Source organism: Eucyclogobius newberryi, unplaced genomic scaffold (assembly GCF_026437365.1).
Source record: "Eucyclogobius newberryi isolate DKJ021-1_F unplaced genomic scaffold, fEucNew1.0.hap1 SCAF_14, whole genome shotgun sequence".
Lineage (NCBI taxonomy): Eukaryota > Metazoa > Chordata > Actinopteri > Gobiiformes > Gobiidae > Eucyclogobius > Eucyclogobius newberryi.
Genome location: NW_027315768.1, coordinates 19,719,230 through 19,740,818, shown reverse-complemented (window position 1 = coordinate 19,740,818; position 21,589 = coordinate 19,719,230). Strand labels below are relative to the sequence as shown.

Sequence of the window (21,589 nt, the reverse complement as noted above, 5' to 3'; positions counted from 1 at the left end):
CTGAAAGGCAATCATAACAAGGTGATAGTTAAGCATTCATAGCAATTACTTTTTCATTTCTCTATGATGAGTGAAAAGAAACCCTTAAAAGGAAACTTGCATTTGCGATGTGAAAACCTGCATATTTTTCAATGTTTGGACCTGTTTAGGTTGAGGCACATGGAAACCTGATGGAAAATGCCTAAAAGTGTTAAAGATGAGCAAATATTTTCCACATCTATCAATGGCTATGGTTAGATTGAATGTTGCTTGGAGTATTTACTATTTTCCCAGTAAGCCTATATTGAAAAGGCACTATATATGTATTATTTTTGTACACAACTTTAACTCAAATATCAATCTGAACTGAAAGTTTAATGAATAGATACTATGTTACTGACATGAGGTCAAAATCATTTGAATATGGCATTGGCATCAACACTTCTCATGTCACCATGGTGTTTCCCCATGTTTTGGTGGCACAGAGGGATTGAAACATGCCACTCGCTCCAGTCAGACTTCTTGCTGACACAAAACCTATTTCACTCTTGTGATGTTGAACTTTTTGCCTGTTTTCAATTACACTGTGACTTATGTATTTCACGTATTGCCTTACACTAACTAACCTTTACACTATTTTTTAATATCTTCTGGTTTACTGTAATAAACACGGTTGTTTTATAACTCTGAATCTGGTTGTGTTTATGGTATACATTATTGTAACAAAAGCGGTCAAGTGTCTGCCCATAGGCTTGTGTACACGTGTTAGACCTGCGCTGCCCGAATTATAGATATTAATTATTGCTTGGACCCTGCTAGCTCGCCGTCTTTCCAAATCTGGTTAACTGGATTTTGATTAATGAAATATGAACACCACATCCTCCAGAAATGCAGAGCCTCCACAGACACGTCCTTCTTAGCCTCTCCATATAAAGAGTCGGGGAAATAAGCGAATCTGCTGTCACGCAAGAAGAATTATTATTCCCCCCTCATATCGTCGCATGTGCCGTAATTGGATACAATTTAACACCCGTGGCCCACGGGCATGTCGGCAGGCGCTCTGCCTACTATTAGCTCGCCGCGCTACCCTATCATTTGTCAGATCTGTGTGCTCGTGCCGCGTGTTTGTGTGATGTGCGCGCTCGGCTCGAGAAACCGAAGCCATTGTTGGAGCCCGGCCATGACCTAGCCGTGACGCACGGAAAGAGAGGAGAGGAAGAGAAGGGAGAGGCGACAGCAGCCCAGACACTAAAAAACAACTTTACCTCAATACTCGTCCGATGTCGTACACTGTTTGCAGTCACTACGCTATGCATATATTCGCCCCTGTTGTGGAGCCCGCATACGTGAGTACTGGCAGTGGGCCTGATCCAAAGGGAACGTGTCTGGAACATAATGCTGCTGAGGTAACGGTGCGTGAATTGTTTGGGTTTGAGGTATACGGGTCCCCGGTCCAACCAAAGTCCAAATACAGTCTGTCGTGCGAGGCTACCCCCAGAAATATCACAGCGGAGAGACTTTGGTATTCAGGCCTATGGAGAAATAACGTGACAAATACCACTCTCAACAGCCTCGTTTTACTATGGCGGACAGCCTGGGCCATAGGCTGCATAACACAGAAACCACAAACTATTCCCCAAATCATACCAAACAGCCTTCTCTAAGCTTCCCATATTCCTACAAACGGTCTCTGCGCCGCCGCGCTCCCTCCAGCTCCACCTCTGCCGCTGCCTCCGACGCTCGCGCAGCGCGGAGAACAGAGCGAGCGGCGCGATCGCGGGGACGCGGCTCGGAAAGGGTTAAAGTAATCTCTCCGCGCGCACACACAGGCTGCCACCGCCCCAGATAAGAGAGGGGCGCCTCTCCCCAGCCAGCCAGCCTCCGCTAATCGCAGTGGCAGGAGGGGGAGTGGAGTGCCGGCGGCCTCTCACAGCGCTGGGCTTTTTATTGACGCCGCCTGTGTGTTTGTGTGGCGGACCCGATGTGTGCGCACTCGCGGGGCCCGTGCGCGCGCTCCGAGTGTGCGTCAGAGCTCAGCGCGAGCGGCTATAAAGAGCGGCGTGTGTGTGTGTGTGTGTGTGTGTGTGTGCGTGTGTGCGTGTGTGTGTGTGTCTGTGTGCGTGTGTGTGTGTGTGTGTGTGTGTCTGTGTGTGTGTGTGTGTGTGTCTGTGTGCGTGTGTGTGCGTGTGTGTGTGTGCGTGTGTGTGTGTGTGTGTCTGTGTGCGTGTGTGTGTGTGTGTGTGTGTGTGTCTGTGTGCGTGTGTGTGTGTGTGTCTGTGTGCGTGTGTGTGTGTGTGTGTGTCTGTGTGTGTGTATGTGTGTGTGTGTGTGTGTGTGTGTGTGTGTGTGTGCGCGCGCGCGCTCGCTCGCCTCGCCGGCAGCGGAAAGCAGGGAAAGGCGGGGAACGGGGAGGGTGGGTGGCGAGGTTATGAGCGGAACTCGACCGAGGCCGACAGACGAGCGAGAGGAGGGGGAGCGGGGCTTTTTGTGCTGCGCTGAGAGCCTCGTACACCTCCCTTCCTACATACCGCTTCCTTTTACAAAAGCACAGGCTGCGTTTGAAGGGTTTAATCTTTAAAAGAACGGGCTTTTTTGGGGGTCTGTTTTTAGACGGGGGTTTCTGTCGCGTTTAGTCGCCACAGGTCCGAATAAGATAAGTGTGATTGATTGCATTGGTCCTTTCCTGTCACAAGCACTCCCTGATTGATGGCATCGATGAATTTAGCTGTCTATTGATTAGGGTTTAATCTATAGATCCATGTCTCTCAGCTCTCCAATAATTGCCCCCCCTCCCCATGTGCTCGTTTGGCATGGCCACGCTCACCCCGCCGAGCCAGGGCTGTAATTATCCCGGCGAGGCCGCCTTAACACTGCGTGGCGCGCCTGCTGGGGAACCGCACTACGACGGGATGAAAGGAGAATGACAAAAGGGTATAAACGAGATCGCGCTTCAGAATATTTTAGCGTTGGCTTCACGAACGTTATTACTCTTATTCTAATCATCTATAACCGCAAACATGGTTGTTGTCCTTCAAAACAAGGCCTATTTTTCATTGTCTTTTCACAGAAGATGTTAAAAAGTAAAAACTTGACAATGTAGGCTTATTCCACGTTGTGCATGGGCTAAGTTAGGCTACGTCGATGCATCTCTCTTCAAATAGAAGTTTATCTGCACGTGCATGTTAAGTCTAGTTTGTGCGCGCGCGTTGCAGTAAACGATCCATAACGATCTGCAGGTGGATTGTGCTGATTAGTACCGGCTGCTGTGGACTGAGCTGCGTGCAAAGAGCTTCCTGCAATCCGAGCCAGTATGCGTGTGCGCGTGAGTGTGTGTCAGCGTGTTGGCAGGCGGCCCTTTACAATATGTCAGAGAGCCGCGTGTGAGGTTTCTGGAGGCTTTAGACTTGCTGTTTTGTGGTGAAATGGCTATATTTTGCTACCAACTCTCAGCATCATCTTTGGCATTATTTGGCCCCAAATCGGTAGCCTGACTACTTTCAACTTACTGCCACATTAATGACTTATTGATAGCAAGGGTTTTTTGACCCCTTATTTTCAATAAAGAAACTGGAAATGATTCATTTCACACCTGAAGAAATCAGTAGAGCCAAAGTTTGACGCGTGGCTTATAGTGATCTAGTTGAATTCAAGGGAAAGAAGCAGACGTGTAGTAGCCCATGAACCGTACTTTCACCTTAGCCTACTTTCCTTTACACTTGTCCACGTCAAAATGTGCTTTATGGTTGGAGCCCTCATTGTTATCTCAAAGGCACCTCTTGACTGCATTTTTAAGCAACAAAGTTCACATAGTTGTAAAAGTGCAGCCATAAAAAAAGCCTTGTGCTCCACATGCGTTGTGTCTCCCAGTCACCTTTGGCAGAGGTGTTTAATTGATTGAGGTATGGGCCTGTGAATGTTCTAATCTTTTCAACAAGAGTGGGTTGCCATTTTAAAGGCGCGAAGACGAAGATGAGGTCCCATTAAAACCTGCTTCTCTATGTGTGAACTGAGTCCTTGGAAAAAGTTTCATGTGTGATAGTGGGATGAGCTGATCAACTCAACTAATATCAGTTTAATACATCTTGGATTTTAAAATATTACCCAGAAGCCAAAACGTGTGTGTGCAGAATTCTGGCCTAAGTTACAGTGGCTGAACTTAATGTTACCCCTGCTGCAGCCCATTTACATTTGAACAAATAGAAAGGTAAAGTGATTGGACAGCTATGATTGGCCCCTAACTGTTCATGCGGCACTGAATCATGAACTTCAGTGGGATTACCTTTTAGTCAACTATCTGATTTGATCATTTTGGGTGTCCGGCAATTGCGATAAGAAAAATATGATATGGCATAAAGTGAACATCTTAGAGAATAACAAAAGACATCAACAGACTTTTATGTTAAAATATTGTGTTAAAGTCACATATTGATTGATTTATTAACCAAGTAAGAACCCATTTGGATTGAGACCTCGTTTTCAAGCGTTATAAGTGTCCTATTGGGAGAATTATTCCCTTCACCTCTACATGATGAATGTCATCAGTGTATTTTATCATTACCAGAACAAAATTACCCGCCCCGGTCTTAAACACGTGTATGGGATGCTCAATTGTCTTGCTAAACCTTTTACTTTGATGAGAGATTGAAGCTGTTATATTTTAGACACAAACACTAATTTAAAGCTCGTTTGACACTTCAAAATGAGTTGGATGGGCTGATAGGGCCTTCAATGACTTCTCAATCCATATCATCTGGTCACACACACGCAAACACGTAGCCGGGCAGGCGAGCGCACGACGTACACCTCGGGCTGATATTATAGCCGCCTCCTTCACTGACATGGGAGCCTTAACAGATGTGCCCCGGCCTTGAGCTGCGCCTCTTCCCCTCACTTTGCCTCTGCAGCCTCGCGTTTCAACGATTTACCTTAACTGCAGGCAAAAGCATACCAACAATAAGAAAGGTTTGGTGCGGCTCGGCTACATAAACAGCTTTGATTATTTGAATAGAGCAGCGGTCAAATATTGAGTATCTAACTTTTTTTTTTACACTAAATCTGCATTGAAGCACGATCCGTACAAACAGTAATCGTTTCTGTCTCATCACAATATTCAAGAGTTCCTTTCTTTTCTGCTGCTGTTAAATCTAAAGAGCGCTCGTTCTCGCCTTAGCGCAGCCGATGTGTGTGCGCTGTCGGCCGCTCGCGCTGTTTGTGTGTCTCTGTGTGTGCGTGGCGTGCGCGTGCCGCCCCGCGCACGAGCTGGAGGCTTATGGTAATTGCGGTCTCCCGACTGGCCTTCTGGGTAGAGTCTGCGCGAGTGGGAGTGGAAGCGAGGCGCTCGGTCTCAGACAGCGTTCATCCATCCTGCGTGCGGCACTCCCCAAACAGCTCCGCGCGTCCTGACTGTGAAGCGGGGTCTGCGCGCGGGGTCATCACTTTTTACAAGGCACGGGACGTCCGCACGGAACCGAGCTCGGAATAACCTTTTGAATAGGCACGGACTAAGCTGTTTGTGAAGATTTGGAATGACTACGTGAAGGAGAAAGGGGCTTTTTCTGAGGACGGCGTGCTTGAACCCAACATGGCGCTGCTGCGAGGTACGGCAAAGCTGAATTAATTTTTTCCGGCGAATCTTCCAAGCTCGTGATGTGTATTCTTTGTGTGGATGAGCCACATCCATACGGACCCAAGACAACTCTTTTCGGATAGTTGTGCGATTGCATTTTTGTTCCCCTCTCGTGCCGGACCACTTTTATTGTTTTTGGAAGTGACATTAGCAACATAAAGAAAAGTAATAATAATCTAAAGCAGAGTTGTCAAAAGACACGCGTTAAACGCGTAGTTTTTTGTGACAAGTGTATAACCTGTTAGACACTTTTCACAACATTTAAGTGTGGAACAGACCGAACGGTAAACGGCGGCACGTACGGTCCGCTGCCCCGGTGTCAAGTTGGTATAACCGGCTGGAAAAAAGACTTAAATGGTATTGAAAGGGACGTACGAGGACGGCGAGTTTAAGTCTATAACAGAGGTGAGTTTTGTATTGTAGTGTGATGTCTTTCTGTGTTTAACAAAGAGTCGCTTTCTGTGGTTCTGACGCGTGGATATGAACCCTTCGTCCCCAGAGCAGCTCGTGCGCTCGGAGCCGCTCGGAGCCGCTCGGAGCCGTTCGGAGCCGTTCGGAGCCGCGGAGAGGAACGGCACTTCTAAGAATAGCGCATAGGGTGGTCTTTGTGCGTTTCGGCGGGGCAGTGGCATGTGCTTGATTTAAAAAAAAAAATCCGCGCATGTAACGATCGTGACGTTTAGTCCTGTTTACTGGGCTATTGAGCCTCGAGCCAGGAATCTGGGGCGGTTTAGAACGTCCCACACATCAAAGGACTGTAAAGTGGCGAAAATATTCTTCTAACGTGTGCCGATCCGCGCGCTGTCTCCGTGTCTATCCGTGTGTGGCGACAGACCGCGCGAGCGGGGCTGGGGGAGTGGTTGTGTGTGTGTGTGTGTGTGTGTGTGTGTGTGTGTGTGTGTGTGTGTGTGTGTGTGTGTGTGTGTGTGTGTGTGTGTGTGTGTGTGTGGGGGGGGCCGTGTTCGTGCGCGCACACGGAGCTTCTGCGCTAAACAAGGTTACGGAATCCAAGCCTCGCCCTGCCAGAGGAAAGCGGGCTGCTGCTTTAACGCTGTTCCGTTCAGTTAGAGGGCATTCCAACTCCGCAAGCGCGTGACACTTGAGCTTTGTTTGAAGATAGCAGACCCTGATCCTCGTCTCAAAGCTGTAGGTGTGTTTCACCTTCCTGTTCTTGAAGGAACGCGCCGTGGCACGATGCCAATTCTTTCCGTTTGCCGTAACCCCGATGCCTTTGCGAGGCGACGGGAGCGTCTCCTTACGTTTTACGGTGTCCTACTGATGTAGGCTAATTGTGGAACTATATGGCCTGTGTGTAAAACGTTGATAATCCATTGACACTGTCAACAACAGATCTTTGTTTATCCCACGCCCGGACTATACGCTATTAACAATTTAAACTGTAGCTCTGAACTGAGGCAGTTGAATCGGCTTTTACTGGCACATGTCCGGCTTCATCTTACGCATGTGTTGGCAGACAAATCTCGACGCACAGTCCTTCCCAGCTGTGGGCTCCCCTTTCTGCTAAGCGCGAGCGGAACGTCTGCTGCTGCGCTTGGAGAATCCACGTAGAGCTTGTTAAGGCTTCCCCTCCCCCTTTAGGTCTGACACGCGATGTTGTTTTTCTCCTTTCCTTTGGATTAAATGAATCACAAGACTCACACACGCACACACACACACATCAAAGCCTTTAACTTTACAATTATAGAGCAATATGCAGGTCCATGATACATATTCTATTTCTTATAAATTATAGGTTATTATTTAAGTTGTCAGTTGAATGAACTTTATGCACGATGGCAGGTTGCGGGCTTGGCTTCCAGATATAACACATTTACAGTGTTTTAAAACGTGGATAAGGTTAGATAAACTATCATTATTCATCAACAACCACGCATCCGTTATTTGCGCAGGGTTATACTTTAGACACGCTCTGTCTGACCCAAACCGCACACTGTAGGCTTGGTGAACGCGGTCCTGGAGAAAAGTAACCACTTCAAATAAATCTGAACTTTTGAAAGGCTACAACATTATTTTTTTCCAGCGTTGAGCCTATAGCAGTCACATAATTTGAATGTTTAGAAAAAGGTTCGAGTTTCTAACGTTGTTGGTGTTGAACATCGCTGCGCTTCATGGCTCCAACACACGTTTTATGAGACTTCAGGGCTGTTTGGAACCGGGCTATACGACACAGCTCCAATATTGTTTGGATAACCCTAATTTGACAGTTGTGCCAGGATGCTCCTGATGGCACCACCAGCTGTGGACCTGCTGAGTGATATTGTCATGCTGAGTGATGTGTCAGTGTGGCTCCATTTGGGGTGGTTTGAAGCAACGTTTATAAAAAACAACCACAGCGACCGCTTTCATAATCTATTAACCTTCTGTTTGTCTGCTTTGTCAATGTAACCCAGAAGGTGCGGACTGGAGGTCAACTCTCACACTTTTACATATACGCGTTTAAAGCGGGTGCTCGTCCAATTAAAAACTCTAGTCTACTTTTAATTCATAATCTATGGAGTGTGTGTTTTTTTTTTTTTGTGTGTTGCTCTCGCTTGCACCTGGAAATAAAACGGGATTGTAGCTGCCGGCTTTGAGGCGCTGTGCGTGTGAACAAAAGCCCCGGAACCACAGAGAGAGGCCGAGGAGAGATCGGTTTTCCAGGCGCTGCGCAGCTCCCCGAGGAGACGTCACGGTTTGATTGAAGCTATGCTCTGCGCTGGCCTCTTGGGACCTCGCGATGAAATGAGAGAGCGCCCCCTCCCCTTCTCTCCCATCTCTCCTTCTCCCTTCTCTCCTTCTCCCTTCTCTCCTTCTCTCCTTCACACCACCCAGCGTCTCTCTCCCGCTCTGCGATAAACAAAGCTTTTTGTTTCGACTGGAGCGCGCAGATCACTTTCCTGTGGAGACGTGCCGGCCGCTGCGCGCTTCCCTGCCGCCCCACATTTTTCAATAAAGGCGGGGTGTGTGTGTGTGTGCTTAATTGCCACGCACTTCTTTCCGTTAAAGGTGCACTGTGTAACTTTTCTGGGGGAACGTTTCGGCCGCTTGTCTCCATAGAGGTGTCATTGCGCTGTCTGGAATATTCCACAGTATTAGATTAGATTAGATTAGATTCAACTTTATTGTCATTGCTCAGAGTACAGGTACTAAGACAACGAAATGCAGTTAGCATCAACCAGAAGTGCAAAACAGCAGTTGGCATTAAACATATTTTTCCTCCATGGACACAAGATGACTCCACCAGGTTATTAATAAATTACAAGTCAGATCTATGGAGAGATGAGCCCGCTCACAGTATGAATGTATGTGTTTGCTCATTTACGCTCCAATCAGTTTAAAAACACTTTGAATAAGCCCAAGATGGACAATTTCAATGCCATACAGCGAAATCCAGGCAGAACAATGATAAATATCTATCTAATACTCGGCAAAGATGCTGCGCAGAAGAACCCGATGGCAGAGGAGCCGAGCTTGGAATATGGATGAGACTGCCCGCAAATGTGAGAAGGGATGGTGTTTAATAGAAGCTAATTGCAGAAATCATTCAACTTTCAACTTATTGTCCCAAAGGAAGCAAATGTCAATAGGCATATGTGCAATACAATAGATAAGTAAATCACACCTTAAGATCACTTTTGATGATACAGAAATGCATTCCTTAAAAAAATCAGAGAGGAAGAGTATAGGCTTCTTTTGTTGAGCAAAGGTGAACCATAGGCTGGAACAAACCTTTCCCTGAAAACTGTTGCAGGCTTATTGAATCAATCTGACCTCTGCCCTTATCTGTGTGGAAGAAAGGGGACAGAATGATAACACAACTCTTCCGCTCCATTTCTTGTTAAACGGTGTCTCAAAATACTTGAGTAAAAAAAATCTCAATTTTATGGTTGATTGTGATTTGTAATTCTAAACACTGCTGTCATTTTTTCACCGTGATCATCATCATATGGGCTTTAGATAAGGTCTACATCCAAATATATTTCAAAAGACATTACAGTGGGTTGTCAACACAACACTTATTAGAAAAATCTACGTTAATGTGTTCCACTCATGAGCTGTGCTTTAGAGGGGTCACCTGTGCCGTTAATCTCCAATTTTCTAGATATAAAAATGCAATCAGTGAGCCCTAGGGAGGACTGCTGTATAAGACAAGGTGTGTAGGTCTCGCGTTTCCACTCGGTCCCATTTCAAAGTAAAGTCTGTAAAGCTGGTGAGTGGAGCAAACCCGTGCATGTGCGTCGCCTCTCCATTACAATCGGTTACTTCGGTGCCATAAAGCGCCATTTAGATCTCATTTGGCAAGGGATGAATGGAGCCAGTTCAGCAGCCACCCTGTCCCTGTGACAGCATTAGGGAAAGAGGGAGGGATACGGGGTCCGCACAATGTTGTCGTTGTTGCTGGGGGATAGGATTGACGCGCGCACCTACTTGCATGCGCCTGTGCAGCAGCCCGGGAGGACGCAGAGGCCCAGTGTTTGCAGCTTGTTCACCAACGTGTCAGCTGAAATACACAACAACGCTCTGCAGCTCTGCCATCAGCACACTCATCTGTGTAATTGGTGAATGTCAGAAAGAGACACACAAGCTTTTTGGGAGTGTTGTCCAGTGTTGTAAGGCCTACAATTGCATTTAACGGAGCCATAGCCTGCGCTCTCACTGGTTTAAACACAGAACCATTACAACAGACCCTGTGTTGCCAGGGCCTCATATACGTACAGGCCAGGGCTCATTTGGATTCCTACGTCTTAGTATTTATAAATCAACAGAAGCTATATTTGATTTGAACATCTAGTTTGTATTTGGAGAAACAAGTAGATAATGTTTTTTTTACATACGTTATTTTTTGAACAACTTCCTTGGGTCTCTCTGGCGCGACCACGTTTCACTTTGCAGGTGTTCTTTTGCATATCGGCAGTTTCTGCTCATGATTAGAGCGCTCCTCTTCATCACGCGCACACACTTCTCCCATTCCATGTTAGTGCAGTTTGTGCGCGCATGCATTTAATCCATGTTTATCCCCACCCCACCCCTGCCACTGCGAAGATTATCCTGCGTCACAGTACATTTTTGAGCTGATCGGAGCTATGTGCATCAGAGAGCTTGGTAAAGCTCCAGGGACAAAGAGCAAAGGGCCTTCGCTTATGCAGTGAGAGCTGCGCTGCTCTGTTGCCAACATATGCAGGAATGGAGCTCTCTAAGTGAACACAAAACTCTGTACGATTAGCCTAGAACCCATGGCATGGCCTATATTCTACTTACCCTGCGGTGACATGGGGTACCAGAGGGGTAATTATTCTGATGCGTACTTTTAGCAAAGACTTACAAAAGCACATGCTTTTTCACTTTTTATTAGCTTACGTCATGTTTCTTCTTAGTCAATGGTTCATCAACACAAAACTGTTAAAAGCTAACTAGTCTTCAGGCTTCAGCCAGCACAGTGCAAACATGGGCCAACCATAGGCCTAGTCCTCGCATCTGCCCGCTCCCTGCTGCTGCTGTGTACTTCTTTGATAGATTGGACAGCCATCGGGTTTGTTTGTTGAGTTGTAGCGCGTCAATGAGCGTCAATTATGTTTTCAGGCCATTTTAAGTATTTTACACACGCATGGGTCTGACCTTGAGTATCCTGGGGATTCAGTTAGGGCTGCCGCTTCCTTGAAATGACATCCTGTGCACTGCTAATGCTGTATTTTTCTTCTGTGAACATGTATAATAAGAGGCATTATGCGATCTGAACAAAACATAATATAAATCATATAGGGAACAATTATTGCTTGTAGGCCTGTATTCATATTTAAAGCAACTTATAGCCTCACTGCAATTCTTATTGCTTCAGGCTGCTGATTTGAATGACCTCTCATCTTAGATGACGTTACCCTCTGTAATTTACGGAATGCAATGCAAAACGCACGGAGGAAGAGCAGGGAGCCATTTCTTTTTTGCTTTCCGTTTGAGTTGAAGATGATGGACACATGGATGTAAGTTTGCCGCGCCGTCCTCGTTCACTGTTCAGTTCCGTCTCATGCGGATGTTGTTGAAAGCGGGACTGCCCCTGGGGAGCTGGGGGAAGGGAGCGCAGGGCTTGAGGGGAGCTGCTGAGGGGCCCGCAGCAGGCTGATTAATGGGCCTTGGGTCATGGCAATAAAAGTGGCGTGCCAGTGGCGCGGCAGCGAGGCTCAGAGGCGTTTCTCTGCTATGATCGAGGAGCGCTGTTTCGCTGCTGCGCTCAGAGCTACAACGAGGCAGTACACTTTTTACCAGCCTATTTAAGGGTCCTTCCCTCCTCCTCTAAACTCCCACTTCATTCCTGTCTAAAGCCCTCTCACAACTGGGTTAGAAAATGTTCATCAAGAAGGCAAAAATAAGTAAGGGTTTAAGTTTTTATCACAATATGGCAACAAGTAATTAATAATAATAATGTTTCAAAAGATTTTCATGAGAGAGAGAGAGAGAGATTTTTTTTTTTATATGTGTGTGTAATTTAATTTTAAAGTAAATCTTCTATATGGCTTTTTCTTTTTGATATGGGTTTGTTGATGTGTGGCTGCTTTTTGGTGGGCGGTAAATGGGCCCCCACTGAAATGGTCTTCGATGTTTAATCTTCGTTCGCTCCACTGACTGAGACGTGCACTGAGCAGGTCAAAGAGGGCGTAAAAAACTGTGTAGAAACTGTGACTGAATAGAAGCGTCCCCACAATGCACGTCCACTCCACAGGGCGGGTAGGACCGGGGTCTTGGTGAATAGGGAGAGGGTTGTAGATACGAGGGAGGGGAGTACTTTCATATCCACAGCGTACTTCAATGAACTTGTATACGTAAGAGCGGAATGTAGACAACTGTAACATTATTTGTCCCTCAATATAGATTAAGATGACTGCACATCTGACTTTGATCTATTGTAAATAGCTAAGATTATAACTTACATTCTCCTCCCTTCAGGGCAACATCTGTCCGTGATGTCGAGACCAAAAGAAACCTGGAACTAAGACGAGGAAACCACACCGCATATACCATGGCAAGTCATGATTAAAACATTTTTGCCCATGTAATGCCATGCATGTTTATTGTTTTCTATAACATATATTGCTTTCTATAATGTGTATTATTTGATCTTTGCCTTAGGTGGATGCAAGGTTAACACCCCTGGCTGCCATGGGGCTGGACCGAGGTGCCCTGATGCATGATGGTCTCCGCCTCCACAGCGGAGTGGTGTATCCGGGGATCAGAGCGCTGCCTGTTGACAAGAGTCGAGAGACTGCTGGTATCCCCCTTGGTTACAGCAGGGATGGTCTCCCGGAGCTCATTTATAAACCGGATGCTACACTGGACAGTCGTAAACCTACTAATGGATATCTTGGCCTCTACAAGGGGACCCCCTCAAGCCTCCACAAGCCTATGATGGTTCCTGGAGCTGACGGTCTGGGGTTGGAATGCCGAGTAGGGCCTGGGGAAAAGTCAACTGAACTGGGTTTGGCTAGTGCCGGAGGCAGTTACCTACGCCTGCCTTGGCTCAGTCCCTATGCTGAAGCCAGCATGTATCCGTTCATGGATTCCTCCAAGTTTGCAGCTCTAAACATGTACAAAGCTTCGCTACTGAGCCAGCCCAACCCCTATCTTCCCCAACACCTGGCCTATCCCTCTCTCTGTGCTGCTCAGGGGAGCAACGTTACTCCAGGTGGAGCCCCATCACCGAATGACAGGCTCTACTACATGCCACCATATCCTCCTTCTCCCATCTCTTCCCCCCTGGGGGCCCCACCAATGAGGATTCCTGCAGTCAGCGTGGCTCCCACATCAATGGCACACAGCCAGGACAAGGGGCTGGGTGTTGCACCGTCCTATCCACCACAGCTTCACCAACTTTCTCCTCATCCACCGCACCATCAGGCGGCTCCAGACAGAGACAGGTCCCCAAACAGGAGCAGTAGACCAAATAGACCCCCCTCTAGGAAGACCTGTAGCAACAACAGTTCCAACCATGGCAACACAGCGTGTGTAAATGAAAATAGTCTAGTCACATCAGATTGCTCTCCTCTTACACCGTCTCGCCTTTCCCAACCTCCCCCTGGTTTAACTGACAGTTCACTGGATTTACAAAGGCCTGTTGCAAGAATCGGACAACTGCCAGTCTCAACCAATGACTCACTCTCCTCCGCACAGTCCATTTCCCATTCTTTTTCTGTAACCAGCATCGCATCAGACCAGTGTTCCCCTGCTCGGCCTAACACTCACAAATCAAGGCCAAGAGATGCTGTGCCTGAACTCAAAAGTGGGGCAACTGAAAGAAGATCTAGTAGGTCACCCTCCAAACCCACTGGGGAAAGGCCAGCTCACCCTGGTCATTCAGCTCTGTTAACCAAAGACGCAGCAGAAAAGCCCCTGGACTTGTCTGGACGAATGCTGGAGTTTGGACTTCCTCCAAATGGCTTCTCAGTTAAGATGGAGGCTTTAGCATCAGGTGCACGTTATGGTCTGCCTCATGGCAGAGAGCTTCTAAAAGACAATATGCCCCACTCCCCATCGTCACATGCTCATTCTGTAGTCAGCAACACTTTGTGCACTTCTAAGGCTTCAGAGAAGCCTGAAATGATTAGCACTTTACATTCATCTTGGGTAGTACCTACTTCCACCCAGCACACTTCAGCCGTGGCCACTTCCCCAAGGCCATACACGGACCTGGGTCCTTCACACGGTAAAAGCTCCTCACCTGCAATCAGAAACCGAGGCATAGACAGACCTGCACCACAAGAGCGTAGCTCTTCCTGTCCAAAGATGGGGGAGCCCAATCGCACGGTTTCTTCCTCACATAATACAAACTCTTCTGTTAGTTCCAGAGCGCTTTCTCCAAAGGCAGGTACTGACTGGATCAAACAGAGTCCCAACCAATATGAAGTTATTGGACACCACAGAGAGGGGGCAGACAAAATGTCACAATCTACAAAGAGAAGTGAGCCATCTCCTGATGTCTTGCCATACAAGAGGCCCTGTTTGGAAAATGGCCATCCCTCTGGACACTTGTACCTTCCTCAAACTGAGGCTTATCTGAACCACAGCTTGACTTATGCCAATAGATACCTCCATTACCCTATGCCGGATAGTATGGCATTGCATCCCCTCTCTCTCACAGGGAAAGGCCCAGTGTACCCTCACCCTGTATTGCTTAGTGGCAATAGTCTCTATCCAACACATTTGGCACCCAAACATGCTTTACCCTATCATAATATGCCTAGTGGACCAGGAGAATACCTCACGTATAACTCACAAGAGATGACTCATCCCCTAATGCACCCTCATTCAGATAGCAAACACTCAGAACGGGGTGACCCAAAGAGCAGAGGGCAGCAGAGGGCGGCTGCTGATGAGTGTGGTCAACAGCGCAGAAATGAGAGGGATCCAAATGAAATAAGTGAGAAAAGGTCTATGTGTGAAATGGGAGCAGAGGAACATGAGCGCAATCAAAATAAAACTGTGTCTATAACTTCCAGAGAAAACATAGTCTGCATTGACCTTGTACACTCAGACACCGATATTGATAATGAGCCTACCCCAACTGTGCACCAGAAGGTCTCCACTGAGCCTGCAACTAAAATTGACCAAAATGACTGTTGTGAGAGTAATGATGACTTTACAAAGACTGCTTATGATCCCAGACGCATTTCACAGTCCTTTCCAGGCTCACAAGTTGCCTCTCCTAAATCCAGCCACACTGAAAAACAGTCTCAAAAGTCATTTGAAGAAACAAATGTTCCTCGGGAGACATGTTCCAGGTCACAAAGCGCTCCGAAGGTGGATACCCAGGAACAAGACAGTTTGGAGGAAAACTGTCCAAGCCCAGAGCCTGATGACCAAGACCCTAGTACACTGCACTGTGCACGCACATCAGGCAACTGGAGCTCCAGGAAAGACAAGGGGCTGCAGAGCAGAAGTCCTGTCTCTTTTTCAAACACAAACATAAGAAAGGATGCAGACCCAGAAAACTTTGCTGCTGAGAAAATGTTTGAGAAGGAGGACAGTATTGTTGATCTTGGTGAGTCTCCAGGAGAAGCAGAGGACGAGGACGATGACTGTAATCTCAACTCTTCTAAAAACTGTCGAGGATCCAGCTTGGCAAAGAGAATTGCCAATTCTTCTGGCTATGTTGGCGATCGCTTTAAATGTGTGACCACTGAACTGTATGCAGACTCCAGCAAATTGAGCCGTGAACAAAGAGCATTACAGGTAAGCAATTTTCATAATTTTGTTTATTTGTAACAGGACTGAGGTTGGTGCTGGGATGCTGAGTGTGTAGATGATTAAGTCCAGTAGTTTTATATTTATTAATAAGATATATAAATAAATATATATATATATATATATATATATATATATATATATATATATATATATATATATTAAAATATGTATGAAAAATTCAAATAAACCCCAACAAAGTCCCTTTCCTCCCTGGCTGCATTCTTTATCAAACTCTTGCATGAACATATTCTGCATTCACAACACATAGAATAGTTCTGTCATGCTACTGTCCTAGCTAGCAGCTTGACCTTTCCCCTTGATCCATAATTGTCTTAGAGCTGGTATGAGGCCAGTTGAGGGCCTCTCTCAGGGATGGCAGATCAAAGGTTAACCGCGCTGCCATCTCTGTATGTTGATTAGTGTACAGTTACTGTAAAGGTTATTTCTGAGCCTGCATGCTTGTGTGTCTGTACGTGCCTGTCCTTGTGTAACTGCCTTGGGGCTAAGACGTGCTGGTGTGAAGTCTGCCGCCACAGTCTGTGCGCATGACCGGGGTTGGCCTCACGGTTCATACTGCCTTTAGCTATGCTTAACCCCAAGGCGAGTTTCAGCAAAGGGGCCTTACCGTACTTAAAACTACTGCCTGTCCGCTTTAGGGGTTTTGAGTTTTTTTGCATGGCCCCATTTGCTGGACGCTATTTGCTAACACTCATTTCCCCCCACCAACCTTAGTTTTTAACCCACATTCCACTGAATGGATATTACAGCAATACGTCAATCTAAAGGAAAAACAACATATGTTGTGTGTGGCACCTGCTCAGAGGCAGATATGTTAATAGGTCGCACATGTTTGTCTTTGTTGTAAGCACACCTCAATAACTGTGGATATGATTTTGTGATGTGTCAAAGCACAGCTGTATAGCTCAAAATACTTTCAGCTGTATATCTGGACATGTAATTTGACTTTGAACTTAAATTGATGGCTTGATTACAACTAGGTTTAATTCAAAGCTTACTTAAACACAGTTTGAAATCAAGCCCTTGGTAAATTATAATGTGATTTGCTACATTGTCTTGTATTGTTGTAACACAAATATGTGGGTTAATAAAAACAAAGAAAAGGAAATGATGGACAGATAAATTGAGCCCCCATTCTAATTGCTTAGATGGAAGTCATATCACAAGAGGGGAGTAATGTAAGTCAACCTGCAGCTAACTGGGAGGTCAGTTCTTTACATTTCTTATCATATCTGCCTCTGATGGTCTCTCTCTGTCCCTCTGTATCACTGTTCACTGCTTCTCTTGCACCTACTTTTCTCTTTCATTTTGTCTTTGTGTCTCCAAGCTTAGATGTTTTAAATGTTTTAACAAGAGAGAAGGCAGAATTTGAGCCCCAGAACGCATGGACTCACTGTGGTTGCTGTAGTTAACCTCTTATTGGTCTGCTTTCAAATGTTTGTCTTACCTTTGTCTTGTGTGTGTTGTGAATTTTGGGTTCTGTTCTTTATTTGTTATAATTTGTGCATAATGTCATGTATTATTTTGCTTCTGTCGCTGTTCTGGCTAGATTTAGGTTTAAAGAGGTGTTAGTTTGTGGCATGTGCACACAATGAGTGTTTGTTCTTATTTTTCTTCTATACATTTGTCATGTGTGTGCGTGCAGCGGGCCATGATGCGCTTTTCAGAGCTGGAGCTGAAGGAGAAGGAGAGCGGCAGCGTGTGTGTGTCTGCCTCGGTTGTGGCAGCAGGACGCGAGCTGGCAGACGGCCAGCACAGAGAGCGAGTGCTGGAGCCCAGCCAAGGCAGCACCAGGCAGGGAGAGCGAGACGGTGAGCAGCTAGCAAAATGCACTCACACTATGCGCACACGCACACACAAACACACACACAAACACACACACACCCACACACACACACACACACACACACACACACACACACACCCACACACACACACACACACACACACACACACCCACACACACACACACCCACACCCACACACACACACACACACACACACACACACACACACACACACACACACACACACTGTGTAGACAAAGAAGCACAGACATAGCTTCAGACAATCCTAAGGCAAGAACTCTAAAAGACAGATTGCCTAGACAGACTTTTCACAAGCCAAGTGAGAAGGCTAGTATTTTGTGGAAGCCCTTTGTGCATCTTTGTGTTCAAAGATGCCTGGCAGTGGAGGGAGGGCAGGCAGAGACCGTCACAGCAGGGAAAAATGGGTTGGTAAAAACCATGGTGTTCTGTAAACAAATGGGAAGACAGCGGAGACAGAAGAGAGGTGATGGTTAGTGACTCTGGCTCCAAGCCCAGCTGTGTGTTGAAGCAAGACTGTGGCTGACGTGTGAGCCTAATTTTGGCAAAGACAGACACATAAAGACTTGGAAAAAAGGGGGGTGCCACAGGATGGCATTGTGTATGCAGCCACAGTCACCACGCAGTTAATTAGCCAAGAATCCTGTACTATTCTTGAATCCTGAAATCTCGCTCTGAATATTGATCTTCAGTGTCACACAAACTTGTACTGGTCCAAGTTGACTAAATGTCTTTTTAAGATCTTAAGATCCTTATTCCTAAAACAATATTTCATACAACCTATTTTGTAAGCTGCTTTTTTTTTTTTTTTTCCTATTTTAGAGTTCACAATCGAATCAAAATCACAATTTGTATGGTCTCAATTAGCAAATTGCAAAGACTGAATTCAGTAATTTCACAATTTTAAAGTGCTCGCCTTAAAAGATTAATAAAAGTTGTCCAAATGTGTTGAATTTGTTGCTTGTCTGAGGTCTTTTTATGGCATATCATGATTGTTTCTACATTTCTTCAGGTTGCCGGCCTGCATTTGTTACCAGACTCCCAGTTTTCCAACAACATTGTGGACAGAAGGAACCTTTATCTCCAGGACAAGCAAATCATGATATTGCGCGAAGTGCCAACCTCTGTGGTTTAAAAGATGTTAACAAGAAGCTGACTAAGGATTCAGAAGGGCAGTGTATGCCACCCATTTTGACATTGGCCAAAGCTCACACTGAGGAGAGGTTTGGACCAGCCAGAAAACGCCCTAAGACCGATCCAGAGGACCGAGATAGGGATGAAGTAGAGAGAAGGTGCCATCCTGAGAAGAAACTAAAGATTTCTCCTGGTTTGTATTAACTGACTTATATATCTGTCTATTTTTTCTCTTCTCGTCCTGCTTTCTATGCATTCCATCAATACTACCCACACGCCTTCATCTCGTATGCCACAGAGTCTTCAAACCTTGTTATTTTTTAATCTTTCTTTTCCTTTTGTCACTTCCCCCTCCTAATCAAATCCACCTTAAACCCACTTTGCCTCCTCCACCCCCTTTTTCCACTCACTGTCCCATCTTACGCTCCGTGTGGCAGCTAAGCTCAGAGAAGTGTTTAATCCTGCCTTTGAGCAGAGAACGCAAGAGAAGCAAATAAGAGGGACAGCCTTTCTCTCCCCCCTCCCTGAATATTTCCAGTCATTCCTGTACCCACCCTCTTCAAAGCTGCTCTTTTCTCCCACTTTCATCTGCTTTTCTCCCTCATCTGTTTTGATTTCTTTTTTGCTGGCATGTGGTATCCCGCTTGCTTTCCATACTCCTGGCTGATGAGTCAAATATTCATTCCCGAAGATTTATTTTTCTGTATCCGCTGGTTTTATTGTATTGATCCTTTGCTGGACTGTTGGCTTTTCACTGTCTTTTTACCTCTGTTCACTTCACATGGCAGTTTGTACTTTATGGTGTTGTATTATTTATTTATTTCAGTCTGTAAACCTTCATGTATCAATCTAAGATAACATTATAACTTGTTCAATAAGCAGCGTTATCTCAGAATTAGTATTAACATGAAACACAACAAATTTGAAATTAAACGTGTTTCCTAAATAGCCTACAAACCATCAACAGTGAGGATAGATTGTTACTCCCACCAGTCAGTGGTCTACCTGGTGGGGTGTAGTTCATTTTTTTAAGTCGTTACAAGTTTTTTTTCTGCTTCTTTATCAGATGGCAATGCCACACCAGATGAAGATGACGATGATGAAGTTCGCAAGCTCAAAGTGTGCATTGAGCTTAAAGGTCTCAGACTCAGTAAACCCACCACTGGTGCGCCTTCACCAGACAGGATTCAAATCAAGCAGGAGCGTGTATGGCACCAGAACCGAGTGCTGTCCTCAACACAGAGCATGCACAAGTTCAGATCCAGCGACGCAGAGGACAGGCTTGCAGCACAACGGGCCGAGATCAACAGGAAATGGGGTTGTGAGAAACTCAATGGTAAGAATGAACCGCCAGTCACTGTGATCTGTGGAGTTCAGCTTGGGTAGTGGAAATCTATCTTTGGCTCACGTTTTTGCTTTCTTGTTGAGACGTTTGTCATCAAGGGGATTTCCCGGGTACTTTTGGGGAAAGAGGCAGAGGATGTGAGATAGATACTAGTTCCTCCTTTTTAAAAAAAAAGGGGGGTGGGGGGGTCTGCATCACCCTCTACCTTGTTCTTTGTTTAGCCAGTAAATAAGCAAGGTGGCTATTCAGATGTTGAATTATGTGATCACTGAATCTGCATTTATTTGTTTTATGACCAGTCACAGCAAAAGCATCAGGGGGTTTACTTGTTAAAGGCTGGGCTTTCCCTTCACGTGCCCAAGTTCGGGCCCTCACGAGAGATGAGAATAAAGAGCAGGAAATAGATTAAGGGAAGTGGATAGAGCTGGGGAGACTTTGGTGGCCTTGCGGAAACCGCATTAATTGGAACTTGGAAGCAATTATTTTTGTTTGATATTTACCCTTTTCACCCTAGCAACAGTAACTTTATTATGATAAGTGTATCAAAAAATATATTCAATTAAAGTGTGTTTAATGTACGTTGTGTGTTGGTAGTGGTTCTATATCTGTAAATACTGTATGAACTATAGGAGGATAAAACCAAACGGCCACTATACAAGCTCTCTTAGCAGTGTCCTTGAAGCTGTGAATGAGTTTGTGCAGGACACAATGTGTGCGCTTTATTTTCTTCTTGCATGAACAGGCCTGCTGTGCTCGCAGACAGCTCCGTGCGCTCATTAATAAACCAACAGAGGATGAGCGATGGCCTTGCAATATCTCCCCATCCTCCCTTCCACGCACATCTCACACTCTATCAAGTGTGCACTTTGCTTCCTCACCCTGTTTTCATTTTCTTCCAGGAGTTGCTCCCTCACTTTCCCCTGGCCTGCTAAAGGATCGAGTACAACTGCCAAACCCCTTCTCAGGTGACCGAGGCCATAAGGAGCACAGGAGGGGCCCAACTTCTCCTAACCAGGAGCTGTTGGTGGGAGGACCCAATCTATTCAAGGCTCGCCGCCATAGTGACACAGACAAACCCAAGGGAAAGCGGCCATGCAAGACCAAGCACACTGGTCAGAAGGAACGGGAGCGGGACCGCAGGAAAGAGCCCACACCAGCGAGTCCAGGACAGCGCTGCATGACTGATCTAGGAGCACCAGAAAACGACAAGGTATGTGCTGATTTGGGTTTAAACCATTGCACAAGATCAAATGGATCTTGCAAAGTCTGTGTTTTACTTAATAAATCCCTTCAGAATAGATGGACATGAAAAATATATTAGCAACCTGTAACCTGGCCAAACGAGCTAGCCTTTTTATATTGACAGACTGCTCTAAATATCCAGACAGGGCGATCCGTGCCCTACCATCTCAGTATGCCTGTCAGTGC

At 46.0% G+C, this 21,589-nt stretch overlaps 1 protein-coding gene across 4 annotated transcripts in view; it reads left to right on the top strand.

Annotated features, from left to right (window-relative positions):
• Positions 1–5,260: 5,260 nt before the first annotated feature.
• The window catches only part of bcor (BCL6 corepressor), a 26,140-nt gene continuing 9,811 nt past the window's right edge, over positions 5,261–21,589 (top strand). Inside the window, exons 1-8 of one of the 4 annotated variants that reach the window (XM_072444809.1) lie at positions 5,261–5,576; positions 12,545–12,620; positions 12,728–15,823; positions 17,005–17,061; positions 17,502–17,667; positions 18,695–19,009; positions 19,883–20,152; positions 21,064–21,371. In XM_072444809.1, the coding sequence (XP_072300910.1) occupies positions 12,618–12,620; positions 12,728–15,823; positions 17,005–17,061; positions 17,502–17,667; positions 18,695–19,009; positions 19,883–20,152; positions 21,064–21,371 (4,215 nt within the window). In that variant the 5' untranslated portion in view covers positions 5,261–5,576; positions 12,545–12,617. Of the gene's footprint in view, positions 6,011–12,544; positions 12,621–12,727; positions 15,824–17,004; positions 17,062–17,501; positions 17,668–18,694; positions 19,010–19,882; positions 20,153–21,060; positions 21,372–21,589 lie in introns of all 4 variants that reach the window. The other 3 variants (XM_072444807.1, XM_072444808.1, XM_072444810.1) reach the window with 3 other exon arrangements.